Source organism: Molossus molossus, unplaced genomic scaffold, assembly GCF_014108415.1.
Source record: "Molossus molossus isolate mMolMol1 unplaced genomic scaffold, mMolMol1.p scaffold_m16_p_17, whole genome shotgun sequence".
In the NCBI taxonomy this organism is placed as follows: Eukaryota; Metazoa; Chordata; class Mammalia; order Chiroptera; family Molossidae; genus Molossus; species Molossus molossus.
The window spans coordinates 70,949,500-70,971,459 of NW_023425352.1; the positions used below are offsets into that span (position 1 = coordinate 70,949,500).

Below are 21,960 nucleotides of genomic sequence, written 5' to 3' on the forward strand. Positions count from 1 at the left end.
ACAAAGAAAAAGACGAAAACAAAAACCCTACCAGAATTTTCTTACAAAAAAAGTTTTATATATTTAGCTCTTTATAAAATATATTTATTTAGCTCTTTATAAAATACAGTTGTAGGTACGTGAAGCTCCTCCTCACATTGGTATTTAATCACTGCGCATGTCCGCACAGGCTGCAGGCCCGCGCCCGCCCCGCGCTGACACAGCCCAGGCACAGCCGTCACTCACTGTTCCGACCAGTCACTCGGGCGGCTGCGCCTGCGCGCCCCCTGGCGCGGCGCGCGTGCGCACAGCGGGGGAGAAGCCCAGCAGCGAGAAGCCCTGCTGCAGCGGGTAGCCGTTCGGGTCCCCGGCGAAGAGGCTCCGCACCGTCAGGTCACACGGCGCCCCGCCGGCTGCCAGCAAGGCCAGGAGCACGTCCGCGGCGACCATGCCGTAGGTGACCTCTGCGCCGGGAGCTAGGAAGAGACACACCCTCAGTGTCCTGGGCGCCGGCCGCTCGCGCCCAGCCTCTGAAGGCCGGGAGGAGGGCGACGCAGCCTGCTGACCGGGAGGGGCACAGCATGTGCGGTTGGGGTACAGCTGCTGCTGCTCGACACAACAGAACTGAGGTTAATGTTTTCTTAAATTCGGCCTGACACAGGAAGAGTTTATGATCAGAAAGCTTCTCAGGCTTCCGGTCAGGGTGGCAGAGCAGGTGACCGCCACACTGGCCACTTCCCACAGCCAGCGCCCTGCACCCCAGCCACCGTCATTCAGCACCGCCGGGACCCAGCTGCACGGAAGCCGACAAGGTCGGACTGCAGAGCTCACCCAGAGACCGGCAGGAGGGGTGCGGACGTGCGATGAGCTGGCGGATACGAACTGGGGACACCTCAGCTCTGGAGGTGCCCCCTCAGGAGCGAGGGGTCCCAGCTCCACACCAGGCCCCCCAGCCCAGGATTCCTGTGCCAGGAAGAGAAGTCCCAAAAATTTCAGGCTGTGAAAACCAGCGGGAATTGAGGCGGAGGGAGGCGAAGGGGCTCCTCTTAAAGGGCCGGCACACAGATTTACTCAGACTCACTCCCTCTGAGCTGGAGCACTGGGGCAGCAGCTCAAAAGGCCCCAGAGACATACGGAGAAGAACTGAACTGATTGGCATCAGGGCAAGAGCTGGGCGGGGGCAGCTTGCTCCCAGAAGGAAGTGCTGGCAGAGGCCGCTGTTCCTTTGCTGAGCCTCCCCACAGAGCCAGCAGGCGGGCACCACATCTGAGACTCCATCAACCTGGCTCACACTGTTTACCCCACCCTACTGATTCTGTGAGACCTTGCTCCACCCAACTTTCAAGCCCAGCCAAGTTATGTCCAGTGGCTTTTCCATACAGATGACCTGACTTGGCTCAGGCTTAAGACTTTCCTATAATCTCCCAAACAAGCAGCATCTGGCTTCAGCATGCCCTGTACCTTTCATTAAGTGGTCCCAGTCCTAGAACTAGCAGCAGCCAGACTTGGTTCACAGCTTGGCCTCTTTTGAGTACCTCCACGCCCAGCACAAGCAGCATCTGCACATGGCTTTGGAGCTCATGCTGGATGGCCCCGGGCAGAATATTGGCAGCAGCTGAACTTGGCCTTCATCTCCTGGGAGGCCCCAGAGCCAGCGCATTCAGTGGACAGCTTCACACCACATTGAAGCACCACTCAACCACCTCCACAAGCAACACACTCAAGGGGTGGACTCAGCAGACACCATAGCACCACTGAAGTAAGTCCTGCTCCATGGAGTAACCCCTGCTGATCCTCCATGTGGTCACAGCCACTCCTTGTAGCCAATTGGCCTGGGGGTAAATCCCTCCCATGGCCATGCCAACAGCAATCAAGGCTAACTACAATAGGAGGGTGTTCACAGCCCACACAGTGGGGTGCACCTGGAGTGCCCAACTTGGGTGATTGGGAAGGCTGTGTCACTGCACTCTACCAAACACCTACCACACTGGGCACCCTACCAAGCCTGGGAGACGTAGCAGCTCTACCTAATACATAGAAAAAAACACAGGGAGGCTGCCAAAATGAGGAGACAAAGAAACATGTCCCAAATGAAAGAAAAGAACAAAACTCCATGAAAAGAACTAAACAAAATGGACAAAGCAATCTACTACATGTAGAGTTCAAAACAATGTTTATAGGGATGCTCTAGAAACTTAGGGGAAGAATGGTTAAACTTAGAACTTCAACAGCACAAAAAAGGACATGAAAACCATAAAAAACAACAAACCATAAAAAACAACCAGTCAGAATTGAAGGATACACTAACTGAAATGAAGAATAATTTACAGGGAATCAACAGTAGACTAGATGAACCTGAGAATCAAAACAGAGATTTGGCATACAAGGAAGCAAAAAACACCACATCAGAACAGCAAAAAGAAAACAAAATCCAAAAAGACGAAGATTGTGTAAGGAGACTCTGGGACAATTTCAAGTGTACCAACATTCACACTATGGGCGTGCCAGAAGAAAAAGAGAGAGCGCAAGGAACTGAAAACCTATTTGAAAAAATTATGACAGAAAACTTCCCTAACCTGGTGAATAAAAAAGACATACAAATCCAGGAAGCACAGAGTCCCAAACAAGATGAAACCAAAGAGGTCCACACCAAGACACATAATAATTAAAATATAAAAGGTTAAAGACAAAGAGAGAATCTTAAAAGCAGCAAGACAAAAGCAGTTAGTTATCTGCAAGGGAGTTCCCATAAGACTGTCAGTTGATTTCTCAACAGAAACGTTGCAGGCCAGAAGTGATTGGCAAGAAATATTCAAAGTGATGAAAAGCAAGGACCTACGACCAAGATTACTCTGTCCTGCAAAGCTTTCATTTAGAATCAAAGGACATATAAAGAGCTTTCCAGCCCTGGCCAGTTTGGCTCAGCAATTGGAGCGTCAGCCTGTGGATCAGAGAATCCCGGGTTCGGTTCCCACTAGGGGCATGTACCAAAAAAATAAAATAAAATAAAAAATAAAGAGCTTTCCAGACAAGAAAAAGCTAAAAGAGTTCATCACCACCAAACCAGTATTATGTGAAATGTTAAAGGGTCTTCTTTAAGAAGAAAAATAAAAAATATGAACAATAAAATGGCAATAAATACATATCTATCAACAAATGAATCCAAAAAAACCAAAGTAAACAGGGTGGGGTGATTGAGCAAAAAAGAATAAAAGGGAGAACTCATGGGCATGGTAATTGCAGAAGAGAGGGAAGGTGGAACAGAGCATAGAGGGATAAATGGTGATGGAAAAATTTAATTAAATTAAAATTTTTAATAAAATAAAAACAAAAATAAATAATAAACAAAGTAAACAAACAAGCAGAACAGAAACAGTCAGAGATACAGAGAACATTTTGATGGCTGCAAGATGGGAGGGAGATTGGGAGAATGGGTGAAAAAGGTGAAGGGAAAATACAAATTGGTAGTTACAGAATAGTCATGAGGATGTAAAGTACAGCATAGGAAATATAGTCAATAAAATTTTAATAACTGTATGGTGTCAGAAGAATGTGAGATATACTGAGATGATCACTTAGTAAGTTATCTAATGTCTGATCACTGGGGTGTACACCTGAAACTAATATAATAATGTATGTCAACTGTAATTGAAAAATTAAAAGTGATTTAAAAAAATAATTTGACAAGTACAAATACAAAAAAAAAAAAAAGTCTCCAGAACTTCTGACTGCAAAAATCAGTGTGGAATTATGGTTGAGTGAGACGAAGGGCTGCCAGAGTGGCAAGTGCTGCTCTTAAGGGGCTTGTGCAAACTCACTCAAACTCACTCACTCTTAGCTCCAGGGCTGGAACAGCAGCTCCAAAGGCACCAGGGACACATGGGAAGGAAGGAATTGCCTGGCTTTGGGCCAGTGGCTTGGAGGGGCAGCTTTCCCAAAGGCAGAAGTGCTGGCAGAAGCCACTGTTAGTTTGCTAAGCCCTCCCCCTGCAGGTGCAGGTAGCATTACATCTGAATCTACATCAAGCTGACTAACACTGTTCGCCCTACCCTGGTGATTCCTTAAAACCCTGCTTCACTCAATCCATCTCCAGTGGCTTTCCCACACAAATGGCCTGCCTTGGCTCATGCTGTGAACTTTCCTAAAATCTCTCAAAGGTTCATAAACCCCAAACAAGCAGCATCTGGCCTCAGTGTGCCACAGACCTCTTGACTTATAAGTTGCACCAGGCCCAGCACTAGGGGAAGCCAGACTCAGTTCACAGCTTGGCATTTCCTGGGCACCTCCAAGCCTAGCACAAGTAATAGCCATTAGCTCATGTTGAGTGGTCTCTGGCAGAGCACAAGCAGTAACTGACCTTGACCTATACCTCCTGGGAGACCTCAGAGCCAGTGCACCTGGTGGCCAGCTTCAGACCTTGCTGGAGTACTATCCAACTACCTTCATGAGCAACACACTCAAGCGGTGGACTCGGTGGGCACCAGAGCTCTACTGAAATGAGTTCTGCTCCATGAGGTCAGTCCCTGCACAGCAACTCCCCCACTGTAGTCATGGTCAATCCTCATAGCTGATCACCCTGGGGTCAATCCCTCCCACTGATGTGCCAACAGAAATCAAGGCTCAACTACAACAAGAGGATGCACACTGTTCACACAAGGAGCACACCTGGAGCATCCAGATAAGGTGACCAGGGATGCTGCACTACTGGGCCCTATAGAACACCTACTACATAAGGCCACTCTACCAAGACTGGGAGACAAAGAAGATCTACCTAATACCTATAAACAAACACAAAACAGCAGCCAAAATGAGGACACACACACACACACACACAAAAGCCCAGGATGGTTTGGCTCAGTGGTTGGAGTGTTGGCCCACAAACCAAAGAGTCAAGGGTTCAATTCCAGTCAAGGGTATGTACCTCAGTTGTGGTTAGATCCCTGGCCCTGGTCAGGGTCCTGGGGGAGGCAACCAATAGATGTGTCTCTTTCACATCAATGTCTGTCTGTCTGTCTGTCTGTCTGTCTCTCTCTCTCTGAAGATAAATAGAAAAATATCTTTGGGTGAGGGTTAAAAAAAAAAATGTCCCAAACAAAAGAACAATAAAAATCTCCAAAGAAAGAAATAAATGAAATGAAGGCAAACACACTACCAGATATAGCATTCAAAACAATGGTTATAAGGATGCCCTAGGAACTTAGTGAGAACTTCAACAGCATAAAAAAAGGATATAGAAACTATAAACAAGAACCAGTTAGAAATAAAGACTACAACAACTAAAATGAAGAATGCAATAGAAGAAATCAGCACATTAGATGAAGCAGATGTTTAAATCAGTGATTTGAAAGACAGACAGCAAAAAACACCCAATCAGAGCAGCAGAAAGAAAAAATAAATTTTAAAGTGAGGATAATTTAAAAGACCTCTGGGACAATATCACTTATAACAACATCTGCATCATAGGGGTACCAGATGAAGAAGAAAGCGTGAGGGATTGAAAATCTATTTGAAGAAATAATGACTGAAAACTTCCCTAACCTGGTAAGGGAAAAAGACATACAGTCAAACCTCAGTTCTCAAACATTTCCCACCTCACAGTTCAGTTCTCGACCAAGTTGTTCACGGAAAAAATGTCTCAGTTGTTGAACAAAATTTCGGTTCTTGACCTGACAATCTTTTCCTGCTGATACATCAGTATAACAAAATGTGTCTCTCAGGCCATTAGCAAATGAGAAAATTTGAGTCAGTTTACCGCTAAATCTTGCATTGTTTTTTTGTTTTTTTGTTTTCTTAGAGAGAGGAAGGGAGAGAGATAGAAACATTAATGTGAGAGCAATACGTTGATCAGCTGCCTCCTGCATACCCCCTACTGGGGATCGAGCCCACAAGCTTGGCATGTGCCCTGACTGGGAATCAAACCAGGACCTCTCAGTCCGTGAGACGATGCTCTATCCACTGAGTCATACCAGCTGGACTAAATCTCACATAATTAACATCTCAGGAAATTGTGCTGTGAATACTTTTGTGGTTTTTTTCCCTTTAATTGCTGGCAAAATGGATGATTAGCAAAATTATAAAACATCAAGAGACCATCAAGAGTGCTGATGTTGCTAAGGGTGTAAAAGAAACAATGATCACAGGCATTTGAAGAGAGAGAAAAACTTGTTGATTTGGATAAACAAAAAGCAGTTAGCTGGCAACAGCATTTTGGAGGCAGTGATATGTGAAAAGCAGAGGTGTTGCATGCTGACCTCCTGAAGGACACCTCTGGAATGAGCACCAAAAGTGATTTAAGGACAGTCAGGGGTGCCTCACTAAATAAAACAGTGTTTGTTTGTAGACTAGACAGTACATTAGATATGCACTGTATATAAGAAAGGTAAAACGGAATCATTGGAGGTCTGGAGTAAAATAATTCAATTTACATTATTTCTAATGGGAAAAAAATGATTTGGTTTTTGAACAAATCAATTCTCGAACAGGCTTCTTGAACAAATTAAGTTTGAGAACTGAGGTTCCATTGTACAAGTCCAAAAAGCACAGAGTCCCCATCAAGATGAGCCCAGAGAGGCTCATACCAAGGCACATCATTAAAATAGCAACAGTGCCCTGGCTGGTTTGGCTCAGCGGTTGGAGCGTCAGCCTGCAGTCTAGAGAGACCAAGGTTTGGTTCCTGCTAAGGGCATGTACCTTGGTTGCAGTTTGTCCCCAGCCTTGGTTGGTCATGCGGGTGGCAGCCACTCGATGTGTCCCTTTCTCTCTCTTTCTCTCTTCTTCTCTCTCCCTCCCACTCTATCTGAACAAAAAATGGAAAAATGTCCTCGGGTGAGGAAAAAAAAAATTAAAATAGCAACAGTTACACATATGTATGTGGGAAATATTTTTTTACAAAGGAGCCAAAAACACACAGTGGAGAGAGGAAAGCTCCTTCGATCAAAGGGCTGGGAAATTGGAAAGCCGCGTGCAAAAGGATGAAACTGAACTACTGTTTGTCCCCACATGCAAAAATTAATTCAAAATGGATTAAAGATCTAAATATAAGACCAGAAACAATAAATTACATATAAGAAAACTTTGTAAGTTATATAAATGTCTAATCACTGGTTTCATACCTGAAACTAATATAACATTGTCAACTGTAATCGGAAAAAAATTCTTTTAAAAGTACTCTTATATTTATCCAGTCTATAGTTCTTATAGTTTTATATATATAACATATAGATACATATATATATGTCATTATCTTTATTTTTGTTTCAAAAAAAATAATGTACGCAACAGGGTAAAATAATGTTTTCTTATACTAGAATCTGAAATTTTAAAATGAATATAGAATAAATCTGATTTATTATTTGAAACTCCTAAAAGGCCTTTCTTATTTCATATATATATATATATATATATATATATACACACACACACACAAAACAGAACCTTAAATCAGTTACTTAATGAATATCAAATCTTGATAATATAAAAATACTAAAATTATAGACAGAAGTGTCATTGTATTCTACATTCATCCTATATTCTTCCTCTTCTTGTTTTAGAACATCTAATCGAGTTATTTAGCAGGCTGCTCAATACTAGACAAACAAGGCACTACTGACTATGCTCAAACTATACTAGTTCCCTGACCAGCACCACCAGTCTTTCTTGGATTGGGTCTAGAAATCTTGGGCGGCCAATATCATATTTATGGAGGTATGAAATTCTTCACAATAATTAAAATTTTTGCATTTTCAATTTGATAAGCTAAAAAAAACTACATTAGTGATAGTCTGAATGTCTGATGACTAATTTATAATTGGTGCCCATATTTTCACTTATGGTTACAATTTCATTAAGTATCAAGAAGTATGACTTTAATTGTCTCAGGATAATCTGACAAATGGGTTATCTTCACTTTGCTGTTAGCCACTGACTATACCTAATGTCATGGCTAAAGATACTGTAAATCCACTCTACTGGCAGTAGACTATCTTCACATATACAGTGTCACTCATTCATTTACTTAACTATTATAAAACTAAGGTACAGAAAATAAAAAATAAAAAACTAAGGCACTAACGGTATGGTGGATGCCAGAGGGCAAGCGATGAAGAGGATAAGGGGTCAAATATATGGTGAAGGAAGGAGACTAGACTTTGGGTAGTGAGCACACAATGCAATTTACAGATGATATATTAGAAAATTGTACACCTGAAATTTATATAATGTTATTAACAAATGTTCCTCTAATAATTTAATTTTTTAAAAACTACCAATTGACACTTTAGAGTAAGAAAAAATAAGGTGCTTGCTTCCCTCTGTTCATGTGCTGAGACAGGTGTAGAGCAAGTCTTACCTGACACAGTCTTGTGTTTCACTCAAGCTAAATTATTATTCTTTTATTCTGACAAAAGTTAAGCCTTAATTTAAAGTCTAGTGTTCTTTCTGTTCCAATTACACTCTACACTCCTGAAATGAATGGTTTCACAAAGAATAAGCTCTCCACGGCGTGTCGCTATCTTACCGATAACTCTGCCGAGCCAGTCAGGAGAGATGTTGAGAAGAATCTTCTCCATCAGCTCTGACCCCACACGGACGCAAACCTTCCGTACTCCCTCAGCTACAGTCATTAGCGCCGGCCTGCAAAAGAGTAAGGAGCACACGACCCTCAAAAGACTGCACGTTTAAAAGAATGTGTAAATGCAGTATTTCAAAAAGCACTGGGTTTTTATGCAGGGTTAATTTTAATTTTTTAAATAACTCTAGGGTATTCTGAAACATCCTAGAAATAAGAGAAGGCCTTTTAAAAAAGAGTTTCAAATAATAAATTAGATTTATTCTATATTCATTTTAAAATGTCAGATTCTAGTATAAGAAAATATTGTTTTACACTGTTGTATACGTTATTTTTTTGAAACAAAAATAAAGATAATAGCAATTTCAAGTGATGTTTCCCACCGGAGTCTTGCTGTCAGAAACAAAGGCTTTGGCCCGCACTAGAGAAGGAGGTGGGTGGGTCATTTCCAGCACATCGGGCAGTGGTGTACTACGTAGCATTAGAAAGAACGCGCAAGATTCGTAAGTGCTATTAGGGAAGGTAGACCGTGCTATATACTCTAAGGAACAAAGGACATGAACAAACAATGTGAATTAAATCTATCTATGAACGGCATGAGCATAATGAATTACTGGAAGAATATGTATGGAAGGAGCACTGATGATGGAGGGTGGAGAGGAAAGACCTTTATTTTTTTTTGTTTCACTCCTACCTCTACAGATTGCATTTTTACCATGGTATGTATTACCTCCTATAAAAATAAATAAATATAATTTTTAAAAAATAAATTGAGAATAGAATTTAGAAACAGACTCATGAATATAGGGGAATTCAATGTGACAGCTAAAACAATGCACTGATTTCCCTCCAAAATCTACTCCCCCCTTTACACACAGGAGGATTCTAGGTCCTTTCCTCTTTTTCAGTCTACAATCCTGCCCCAGGCTCTCTCTCTTACTCCATTCTTTATTTCAAAACATATGTACTCAGTGTCTGCCGAGTCCCACAGACTGCTCAGCGCCGGGTGGGGTAAGACGCGGACCGCACAGTGGAGTTAATTCTGTCGCAGAGCACACAGCCTGGAGCCTGGAGACCTCCAGGGAGCGGAGCTAACACAGCCCCTCTGGGCACTGACCTTCAGAACTGGGTCAGAGCACAAACAGCTACATTGTGATACAATTCCTAGAACTGGCTGGAAAAACTATGACGAAATAAAATGTTCACCTAGCAAAACACATATGCAACCAGTCCTATGGCCTAGTGTAAGCACACTGGCCGGCACCAGAAACAGCTCTTTCACAGCGACTGAGGTCATCCCTTTGAAAGTCCCCTTTTTTGTCTATACATACTGTCCCTTTTCCCCTCTTGGAACACATTTGGTTTTCTACCTCAGTCTGTGTCTCCAATGTTGCAATTCCTAAAAGACCCCCAACTAAACCTGGTGTTTGCCTTGCAGTTCCGGGTGGAAACCGACTGACAGCATACACTAGTGAACACCAGCCTTGTAGTTCCCGTGGAAACCGACTGACAGCATACACTAGTGAACACCGGCCTTGCAGTTCCCGTGGAAACCGACTGACAGCATACACTAGCGAACAGCGGCCTTGCAGTTCCCGTGGAAACCGACTGACAGCATACACTAGCGAACATAGGCCTTGCAGTTCCCGTGGAAACCGGCTGACAGCATACACTAGCGAACAGTGGCCTTGCAGTTCCCGTGGAAACCGACTGACAGCATACACTAGCGAACAGTGGCCTTGCAGTTCCCGTGGAAACCGACTGACAGCATACACTAGCGAACAGTGGCCTTGCAGTTCCCGTGGAAACCGGCTGACAGCATACACTAGCGAACAGTGGCCTTGCAGTTCCCGTGGAAACCGGCTGACAGCATACACTAGTGAACAGCGGCCTTGCAGTTCCCGTGGAAACCGGCTGACAGCATACACTAGTGAACACCGGCCTTGCAGTTCCCGTGGAAACCGGCTGACAGCATACACTAGCGAACACCGGCCTTGCAGTTCCCGTGGAAACCGACTGACAGCATACACTAGCGAACAGTGGCCTTGCAGTTCCCATGGAAACCGGCTGACAGCATACACTAGCGAACAGCGGCCTTGCAGTTCCCGTGGAAACCGGCTGACAGCATATACTAGTGAACACTGGCCTTGCAGTTCCCGTGGAAACCGACTGACAGCATACACTAGCGAACAGTGGCCTTGCAGTTCCCATGGAAACCGACTGACAGCATACACTAGCGAACAGCGGCCTTGCAGTTCCCGTGGAAACTGACTGACAGCATACACTAGTGAACAGCGGCCTTGCAGTTCCCGTGGAAACCGGCTGACAGCATACACTAGTGAACACCGGCCTTGCAGTTCCCGTGGAAACCGACTGACAGCATACACTAGCGAACACTGGCCTTGCAGTTCCTGTGGAAACCGACTGACAGCATACACTAGCGAACAGTGGCCTTGCAGTTCCCATGGAAACCGACTGACAGCATACACTAGCGAACACTGGCCTTGCAGTTCCCGTGGAAACCGACTGACAGCATACACTAGTGAACAGCGGCCTTGCAGTTCCCGTGGAAACCGGCTGACAGCATACACTAGCGAACACTGGCCTTGCAGTTCCTGTGGAAACCGACTGACAGCATACACTAGTGAACAGCAGCCTTGTCACAAACAATGCCATGCCACTGGGGTATTCACATGCAAAGGAATGAAGCAGGACCCCTTCCTTATACCATCCAAAAAATTAACTAAAAATAAATCATAGACCTAATATGTAAGAGTAATAATTATAAAAGTCTTAGAAGAAAATATAGGAGTAAATCTCTATGATCTTGGCTTAGAAATGATACCTTTCTTCGAGAGACCAACCAAAAGCAAAAGAAAGTGCCGGCCAGGATGGGAGACTGTGGCCCCACGCAGCACAGGGAGGAGGTAAAACCCTGCAGCTTTGGAAACGGTGTGGCAGGTCCTCAAAGGTTAGTTACCACATGACCCAGCAACTCTACTCCTGGGTACACACCCCAGAGAAATGAAAATACATGTCCACACAATAATCTGTACATGAATGTCCACATCAGTGCTACTTATAGTAGCCAAAAAGTGGAACGACCCGAGGTTCAGTTAGGTGGAGGGGAACCAGAAGTGACTGCGAGTGGGTCAGGGGCTTCTGGGGGAGGGGTGGTGAAATGTTTTAACTGACTGCTATTTTGTAAAGGCACGTGATTTATAAGGTAAAAAGAAAAAGATTACCCAAGACACTGAGCTTTTACTATTTGGAAAACAATGTGTCTTCACTGAGTTGGTTAGCCATTTCACCATAGGACATTTGGGGCCTGTGCTTTCTCATGTGGAGTTGTGGAAACTGAAGTTGGGAAAGGTTAAACGCCTCACTACTTCCACGGCTCACAGTTTAGACCACATAATACTTTCAACCTTTATTTTATTAAAAAAAATATTTTTCTTTATTGATTTTAGAGAGAGGGGAAGGGAGAGGGGAAAAAGGTAGAAACATCGATGACAGAGAACACTGGCTGGCCGCCTCCTGCATGCCCCCACTGGGAATCAGGCCCACAACCTGGGCATGTGCCCTGACCGGGAATTGAACTGGCGACCTCTTGGTGCAGGGTCAACGCTCAACCACTGAGCCACACCAGCTGGGAAATACATTTAACCTTTAAATTCCAATGATTTGTTAAGGTGGGTGACTAAGCTTCTTCATTTAGATCTTGGTTAAAAGTGTAAACCATGTAAGAATTTTCTTTAGTATAGCTTCTTCAAGACAATAAAATATCCCAACTACTGCTTTTTAAAATCCTGTTGTGATTACTGAGCAATTTTTGCTTTCATAAACAGCAATTTATCACTCGGGACATTTTGTTCTCTTGTATCAGCTCTAATTCGTTCTCACTAGAAAATGAGAGTTGACAGATGTAATTTATTGGTCATTTCCAGTCCTATAAGAATATGAATCTTCCATCTGACTGCCTTGCTTAGCTGCCTACCTGTAGAATACTTTCTTCCTAGTACATGGCAAGCAGCTGAAACACTGTTTGTAGATCTTGTTCCCGTCTGTTTCCAGTTCCAGCCCACAACTTGCACAGCCAGTGTACGTCACGTTGGGAAGAGAAGAAACAACGCTCTTCAGAGAGCTGTGAGCATTCACAACTATTTGCTGAGCTGCTGTAACAGGAAATAATAGCTCTACAATCTGGGCTTTGATGAGAATCACTCCTACAAAAGGGAAACAAAAAATGTTATAAATTATAGGATCAAAATTATAATTTACAAACACGGTTAATTATGCAGTTGATTTAGTTACTTATGGCAAAGGATAAACCCCGAGATCTTGTTCTTGGTCTGTCTTCTCTTTTTCACTCTTTTCCTAAATCATCTCACCCACTATGGCTTCAATATTGACCCTATAATGTAAAGGTAATGTGTCTACAACTTGGAATGAAGATCTATTTGGCTGAAGAGGTGGGTGTTCTCCTTCTCCCTGCCCTTTGGGTTCACGCAGAACAAGTTGCATCTCTGAGAAGAAATCCCTACGAGCACGTGACCCAGCTAACATGCCCTCTCCCTGCCCTCTCCTCCTCTTCCTCTTCAGTCCCCTCTCCTCTTCCTCTTCAGTCCCCTCTCCTCTTCCTCTTCCTCCTCCTCTTCCTCTTCCTCTTCTTCTTCTTCTTCTTCTTCTTCTTCTTTATCCTCACCTGAGGACACTTTTCAATATTTTGTTCAGATAGAGTGGGAGGGGGGGAGAGAGAGAGAGAGAGAAACATCGACATGAAAGGGACACATCGAGTGGCTGCCACCCGCACGACCCCGCGGACAAACTGCAACGGAGGCACACGCCCTTAGCGGGAACCGAACCGGGGTCTCTCCAGACCACAGGCCGATGCTCTAACCGCTGAGCCAAACCAGCCAGGGCTCTCTTCTTCTTTTTGTTGTTGTTAATCCACCTGAGGATATTCTCCCATTGATTTTTAGATAGAGTGGAAAGGAGGGAGGGAAGGAGAGAGGGAGAGAGAAACATCAAAGTGAGAGAGACACATCGATCAGCTGCCTCCCACACGACTTGGCCCAGGGCTGGGGCCCAGGTATGTGCACTATACAGGGAATCAAGCCTGAGACCCTTTGGTCTGCAGGCTGATGCTCTAACCACTGAGAAACCGGCCTGGGCCATCTTCATGTCTTTACAAGGAGTGAGGCACAACTTCATCCCTCTCCGGCTTTTGGGAAGCTTTATAGCAAGGGCAAACTCCCTTAAGGAAATTCTCCCATGGCGATCCCTTTCTCCTTCCTTTTACTTAACTATGAAACAAGTTAGGAAAAACTTGCTTGTACTTCCATGTGCTCTCTCCAGTTCTGTCTTAAAAACACATAAAAAATGATAGAAGCTATTAATTCAGCCCTCACAGTTGCACACACACAGAACTGAAGCGGCTAAAGGGCCTCTCTGACACCCCCAGGGACTGGCGGCAGGCAGTGTGGCATGGTTTCCGTCAGGGAGCACGGCTCCAGGGTCTGCAGGAGCACTCCGGTCGCCAGCCTCACGCCCAGCGGGCGAGGGCGTCCACATCCCTGGTGCCACCAACCATCAGAGCTGCGGCCACCGATTCTGCTGATCTTTTATTTCAAAATTTAGTTCCAGGTCTTCAATCTCAGCAAGCAGCTGTTTGACGTACGAGGTGGCTGAGCGAGCTGACATGCCTACAGCACTCCTCCCTGCAGCATCTGCTCCATGAGCTTGGGGGGCCAGGGGAGCACACACACATGAAACTCTCAGGAACGTAGGTGACACGACCGCATCCCCATGACGCACCGTTCGCATAAATCCAGTCTTCTGTGGCCATGGCAACCTACCTCCTATTTTGATAGTTGTATAAAAGTTAAATCATATAAAAATTTGTAAATTTTCTATCACTTGTTTATCTTCCAGAAATATTAATTTTAAATTATTAGTATTAATAAATGTTTCACTGCAGAACTGCGTATATGGAGTTCTCTGAGGATAAATCTCTGTATTCCATTAAAAGCTGGGTTTCTTCCGGCTGGTGGTCTGAGAGGCCCTGGCTTGATTCCCGGTCAGGGCACATGCCCAGGTTTCGGGCTCGGTCCCCAGTAAGGGCTGTGAAGGAGGCAACAGATGGATGTTTCTCTCTCACATTGATGTTTCTCTCTCTCTCTCCTTTCCCCTCTCTCTGAAAAATCAATAAAAACATATTTAATAAATAAATAAATAAAAATAAAAGTTGGGCCCTGGCCGGTTTGGCTCAGCGGTTAGAGCGTCCGCCTGCGGTCTGGAGAGACCCGGGTTCAGTTCCCGCTAAGGGCATGTACCTCGGTTGCAGTCTGTCCCCGGCTCTGGTTGGTCGTGCGGGTGGCAGCCACTCGATGTGGCCCTTTCACATCGATGTTTCCCTCTCTCTCTCTTCCTCTCTCTCCCTCCCACTCTGTCTGTACAAAAAATTGAAAAATGTCCTCGGATGAGGATAAAAAAATAAAAAAAAATAAAAAAATAAAAGTTGGGGTTTTTGAGGTGTTATTTCTGTTTTCTATTTGCATTCTCACTAGCTGTTTTTTGTTTTCCTTTATTGAAAGAGGAAGGGAGGGGGCAGAGAGAGAGAAACATCGATGAGCGAGAACATCGATTGGCCACCTCCTGTGTGCCCCCCACTGGGGATCAGGCCCACAACCTGGGCATGTGTCCTGATGGGGAATCCAACCGGCGACCTCTTGGTGTAGGGTCGACGCTCAACCACTGAGCCACGCTGGCCAGGCTCCCTAGCTTAGTTTTATGATATAATAATGCTAATGTCAATAATCATATCTTGTAAAACATATATACATACCTACGTGAATTAACACAATGTATAAAATTTTAATCTGGCATTCAGCCATTGTACAGAAAGAAACTCGACTCACCTTGTGATACAATAATAAAACAAATATTTGGTCTTTGTCCCTAGCCCTGGCACACAGGACTAATCCCTTGTAATCTCCAGAGTGACAGGAGTGTTTTGTATGCTAATTACATGCCCTGTCTGGGGGCCCAGAGGCACCTTAGGTTGGGGGTGGTCACCAGAAAGACCAAGGCAGGACTCGAGGGTTGGAGCCTTCAGCTCTACGCCACAATCTCTGAAAGTTTGGGTTAATCACCAGTGACCAATGATTTAATTGATTAGCCTACATAATAAACCCTTGATTAAAAACCTTCAAAAACGGGCTCAGGGAGCCCTGGGCGAGAGGCGCTGGAAGAGGAGAACCTGAAGGGAGTGGGACCCGAAGGGGGCGGGGCCTAAAGGGGGGGGAACCCGAAGGAGGGGGACCTGACAGGGGGGACCTGATGGAGGGGAACCTGACTGGGGGGGACCTAACAAGGGAGGACCTGACAGGGGGGGGAGGAAGCTGATGGGGGTGGGGCGCGGAACCTGATGGGAGGGGGAACCTGATGGGGGCGGAACCTGAAGAGAGGGGACCTGACTGGGGGAGAACCTGATGGGGGGGCACCTAACAGGGGGGGACCTGACGGGGGGGGGGAGAAACCTGAGGGGGGGAACCTGACGGGGGGGGAACCTGACAAGAAGGGGGTAACCTGACAAGGGGGGGAACCTGATGGGGGGGAACTTGATGGGGGGGAACCTGACGGGGGGGGGAACCTGACGGGGGGGGGAGGAACTTGACGGGGGGGAGGAACCTGATGGGGGGGGAACCTGACGGGGGGGGGAACCTGACGGGGGGGGGAGGAACTTGACGGGGGGGAGGAACCTGATGGGGGGGAACCTGACGGGGGGGGAACCTGACGGGGGGGGAGGAACTTGACGGGGGGGAGGAACCTGATGGGGGGGAACCTGACGGGGGGGGGAACCTGATGGGGGGGGGACCTGACGGGGGGAGAACCTGACGGGGGGGGGAGGGAACTTGACGGGGGGGGGGGGCGTGGGACCTGGGGGAACCTGACGGGGGGCCCCCCCGGAACCTGAAGGGGGGGAAACCTGAAGGGGGGAACCTGACGGGGGGGGAGGGAACTTGACGGGGGGGGGGGCGTGGGACCTGGGGGAACCTGACGGGGGGCCCCCCCGGAACCTGAAGGGGGGGAAACCTGAAGGGGGGAACCTGACGGGGGGGAGTGTCAATATAATTGAAAACCTCTAGTCAAATTGATCAGGAAAAAAACAAGAAGACACGGATTAGCAATATTAGGTAATACCAAAATCACTACATATGGTACAACCACTTTGCAAAATCATATGGCAGTTTCTTAAAAAGTTAAACATATACCATATAATCCAGCTATTCAACTTGTAGGTATTAGAAGCTTTATTTGTAACAGCTAAGAATTGAAAACAAGTCAAATGTCCATCAATAGATGAACAGATAGAAACAATAATATATTCATACAACAGAATAAAAAGAAATGAATTACTGATACACACAACAGCAAGGATACATTTCAAAATAATTTTCTATGTTAAAGATAAACAGTGTATATACTGTATGATTCCCTGCATATCAAACTACAGAAAATTCAAACTAATATCTACTGCTAAAAAGCAGACTGAATTAAATGATGAGCTGCTAGTAACTATACACAAAAAATTTTAAGTGATCCCTAATAATTACAAATTAACCTCAAAAAATGGTAGGCAAAAGGCTAAGAAGATGCCCATATTTGATTCAGGAATTTACAAAGATCTATATTTCACTTTTATATTTAACAATATAATTTTCTCGCAAATGGTAGCCTCTTTGTTTGTATTAAAACTAGCAATATCTTACATATATAAAGATCTTACCTGAACACTTATCTTGCAGGTGTGTTGCTAAATCTGACATCTTCACAGAAGAGGACACGCTCTTCTGAAATTTCGTGTTGAATGTGACTGCCCTTACGTCATCATCGAACAGGCGTTCACAGGACGACCAGGGTGTCGTGTGTAACTCCAGGGTCTCTAGGAGGCAATTGCGCTGAGCAAGAAGATACCTGAATTCCCAGATACAATCTTAAACAAACAAATAAAAACAAAAAATTGTCAAAAAGGAAATAATCTAGGCTCAGAATCAGATTAAACAGATTGACTTGATCTAATCAGTTAAATACAATTTTTATCACACTAAGGACTTTGGATATAAAGAGACAAAATAGCGTCGGGAAGTGACCTCCTGGCTTGGTTCGGCTGGAGCGTCAGTAAAGAGTGAAGATTAGATTGTAGGAACAGAAAAATAGAAGCAATGTTTCGAAGACCTGTATTACAGCTCTGAATCGTGTGCAGTTGCTTGGGCGAGTGGGTCAGGACCCTGTCATGAGACAGGTGGAAGGGAAAAACCCAGTCACAATATTTTCTCTAGCAACCAATGAGATGTGGAAATCAGGAGACAATGAAGCATACCAACTTGGTGACGTCAGTCAAAAGACAACATGGCACAGAATTTCAGTATTCCGACCAGGCCTCAGAGATGTGGCATATCAGTATGTGAAAAAGGGGTCTCGAATTTTTGTGGAAGGGAAAGTAGACTACGGCGAATACATGGATAAAAATAATGTGAGGCGACAAGCAACAACAATCATAGCTGATAACATTATATTTCTGAGTGACCAGACAAAAGAGAAGGCGTAGAGTGGACCATTCTTCTTCCACCACTGTTTGGTACAGTCTCATTTCCGAATCATGTATAGTCTTTATAGTATCTAAGGACAATAATTAAAATATTCTTTTGTATAAAAAAAAAAAAAAAAGAGAGACAAAATATGAGCCCAGTCAGTGTGGCTCAGTGGGTTGAGCATCACCCCATGGACTGAGAGGTCCCGGTGTGATTCCTGGTTGGGGCATATGCCCGGGTTGTGGGCTACATCCCCAGTAGGGGGCGAGCAGGAGGCAGCTGATGGATGTTTCTCTCTCACATCGATGTTTCTATCTCTCTCTCCCTGTCCTCTCTCTTTAAGAATCAATTAAAACATAAAAAAGAGACAAAATATGAATGTATTAAAGCAGTAAGATAAGGATGCTAGAGATAATTTTAATAAAATTTTTTTCTAGAAATTTCTTGGTCTCCTTAACAGTCGCAATTTACTGTAACCAACTGCTTCTCAGAGAAACAAATTTTCATTTTGATATCTACAAGCAAAGATTGAAAAAAATAATAATGACAGAGAAAAGGACATGTGTCTGCCATAATCAATATCTCTCACTGATTTACAGCACCTTAGTTTTCTTATACAGCTCATTTTTTTCCAGAACAAAAAACCATTTAGATACATTTTTAATTTAAAATTTTAATTTCCTCAGTAATAATTCTAATTCTTAAAACCACAATAGCACAGACCTTGCCAAATAAACATATTCTATATAAGGAATTCAACTTTAAAAACTACAATAAAACAGAAAGAGGTCCCTTACCACTAAGTTTCGATAGTAACAGCTGTCTTTTCAGCTCATCACTTACTGTAGGACAACATCTAACCCTAACTCAGACTCATACACCCCACCCACTTCCTTCGTTTTTTCACTTGACATGGTTTACTTTGTCAGAAATTTTAAAACAAGTCACTACCTTTTTAAGTACGTCATCCTTAGAAAGAACTAAAGCAAAAAAAAAAAAAAGGAACCAAAGTATATATAGTCCAAGATGCTGCTTAAAACCTATCACTATTTTTACAATAACTTTCTTGTCTCATTATAAAATACATAGATAAGCAAAGTAAATAAATAGTGGCCACTATCTCAACACCCCAAAATAAAGTTAACATTTGTTTTCAATTTGTCTCATTTTTACTTAATATGTCAAATACATATTTTACATATCATTAAGTATTATTTCCCGTTATTTTAAAATCTGCATAGTATGCCATTGTATAGATAGACCAAAGTCTTACAATTATTAGAGCAATCCTCTATTTTGGAGCATGTTGATTGTTTTTTACTTTTCACTACTATAAATAGTACCATGATAAATAGATTTTTAGCTACATCTTTATGCATAGCCATGATTAATCTCCATAAGTGTAATTATTAGGCCAAAGATATTACAAATTAGAAGGCTTTAATATGGATTGTCAATTGTTCTTAAGAAAGGTTTTCCAATTTACATGTCCAATAGTTTATGAGAGTCACTGTCTCCCCATATCTTCCCTATTAATTTCTTAGGAGAAAAATCATACATCATTATTTTATTTGTGTGTCTTCTATTACTAAAAAGTGATCTTTTTCTTATATTTATTGGCCATTTCTTCTTTGGGGCCTATTCATATACCTTTTACCCATTTATCCTTATAGACATTTGTCTTTTGCTTACTGTATTATATCCTGACAAAATGCAACATTTTTCTGTTTTTTCACTTGTCTTTTAAATATGTATATTATGATTTGTATATATGGCATAGTAGTTTTTGTTGCTGCATTTCACTTAACCTACTAACTTTGGATTCCAAACAAGTTTGCTCATTTTTCTTGCACTGCTCATTGTTTCTCTAAACAATGTTTGGAGTCTCTAATGCATCTGCAATTTATTTCTGCACAAATATGAAGTATACATTTAATTTAATTTTTTTCCTCAAATTTTTAGCTGGATATCCCAAACATTACCTAAAAAGATAAGTTTGATTTTATGTTTAATTATAAGATAAAATATGTTTACTATAAAATATTTAGATAGTAAAAGAAAAGGGAATTAATAGGTGAAATGAGATTGGCTATGGTTTAATAAGCTGAATAATGGTACTCTACATATGTTTAAACTTTTTCATACTGAAAGGCTGAAAAATTAACAGATTCTACGCACATAACATTAAAACTGAAGGTATAAAGACCATACAGAGATAGCCACTGCTAGCATTTTAGTACCTACTATTTCCAGATTTGTAAGTGTAAATATATACTTAGATACACACTTTTATTAAAATGGGATCCTACTCCACAGGAAGTTGTATAATCTGCTTTTTAAACTAAATAATATATCACACACCCCTCTCCAGGCCAGTGGACACACATGTGTTTGGCAGTGAATTCCAATGTGTGCCCACCCAGAACACGATGCCCCTCTGACAGCCCGGCCCTCTGGCACAAGCTCAGGCGCCCCTCTTTGCTAGTCCTCCAGGCCACAGGTGATGGAATCAGATCCCACCTGGGCAATCTGACTCTCTTTGCTGAAGATCTGGAAATGGGACTGATTTCTTAAAAATAAAAGCAAAATCAGGAGCTACAGAGTAAGCACCTGCTTTCCACGTGGTTGAGCAGAGAAAATCCTCACTGAGGGAATAAAGCAGATGCACGGAGAAGCTGCCTGACCCACAAAGCTTTTCAGCTCCTAGTGCCACATCCTCCAGAAACCCATATGCCCTCCTGCCTTACATGCTATGAGGTACATCTGTATACTGCAAATATAACCCCTTCATTGTTTAAGTTAACCAAAGTAGAGTTCTAACGACAAGCCTTCAGTGCCCAAGTTTAAATATAATTTCTTAATACACCCCATGGATTGCAAAACTTTCATGTGCATGCATGGTTAAATTTACAATTTTTTTCTTATTACTTGAAATAAGCAGTTATTTCCTCCTCAAACTAGAGTCTCTTGTTCCTTAAAGGCAGTGGGAATTTCAAAAGGTTGCCTAATCTGTATTTTATTTTTCTTTCATTCATCCATAAAGAAAGTTATTTTCTAGGGCAGGCATATGCTATGTAATGGTGACAAAATGATAAATAAGCTATTCACAGAATCTGCAATCTGAGAAAAGTAGTTAATTATCAAGCCAGCCAATAGGCTGGTTACCCCACGTGTGATGTGGCAGAGTGGAACGCAGAGTGCCCGGATGGAGAGTGTTACGCACACGTGTGCGGGGGCAGAGTGGGACGCAGAGTGCCCGGATGGACAGTGTTACGCGCACACGTGTGCGGGGGCAGAGTGGGACGCAGAGTGACCTGATGGAGAGTGTTTTGCACACACGTGTGAGGCTCCCCGCAGAGGACGTGGGAGCTGAGATGCAGGAGCCATGCACGTGGGCGGGTGGCAGGGAAAGCTCCCAGGCAGAGGAAACACGCAGTCCAAGGTACCGAAGCAGGGGAAGAAGGGCATGTTAAGTGATAGAAAGGAGTCACATGCCGGTTAGGCTGATAAGTCTGCGGGAGCAGGGTATTGAGACAATCTTATATTTCTATATTTGAATCATGAATTAAGGGTGTGAATGGGGGGGGGGGGAGCCAGAATCAGACTTCTGGTCAGTACCTGCCTCCTCCTACAATCACATCAAAATTACAACTAAACTACAGAACAAGCATCATTCACAAACACCTGAAATCTAGCTGCATAGAAGTCCTACAATGAAGGATGTAAAGAAGCCACATTGAGACTGGTAGGAGGGAAAGAGATGCAACAGGCTGGTCCCACCCATATATGGTGGATAAAAATTGGGAGGGATATCAGGTG

At 43.6% G+C, this 21,960-nt stretch overlaps 2 protein-coding genes across 2 annotated transcripts in view; one reads left to right on the top strand and one right to left on the bottom strand.

The window, feature by feature from the left end:
• Positions 1 to 237: 237 nt before the first annotated feature.
• The window catches only part of SHLD2 (shieldin complex subunit 2), a 105,091-nt gene continuing 83,368 nt past the window's right edge, over positions 238 to 21,960 (bottom strand). Inside the window, exons 9-12 of the mRNA XM_036264866.1 lie at positions 17,337 to 17,543; positions 12,543 to 12,771; positions 8,495 to 8,610; positions 238 to 455 (exon numbers count right to left, since the gene is read on the bottom strand). Coding sequence (XP_036120759.1) covers positions 238 to 455; positions 8,495 to 8,610; positions 12,543 to 12,771; positions 17,337 to 17,543 — 770 coding nt within the window. The remainder of the gene's footprint in view (positions 456 to 8,494; positions 8,611 to 12,542; positions 12,772 to 17,336; positions 17,544 to 21,960) is intronic.
• LOC118632665 (single-stranded DNA-binding protein, mitochondrial-like) lies at positions 17,754 to 18,231 on the top strand (the record flags this gene model as incomplete). The annotated part of the gene is made up of 1 exon (XM_036265898.1): positions 17,754 to 18,231. A coding segment is annotated over one exon (405 nt), but the record flags the coding sequence as incomplete, so codon positions are not given.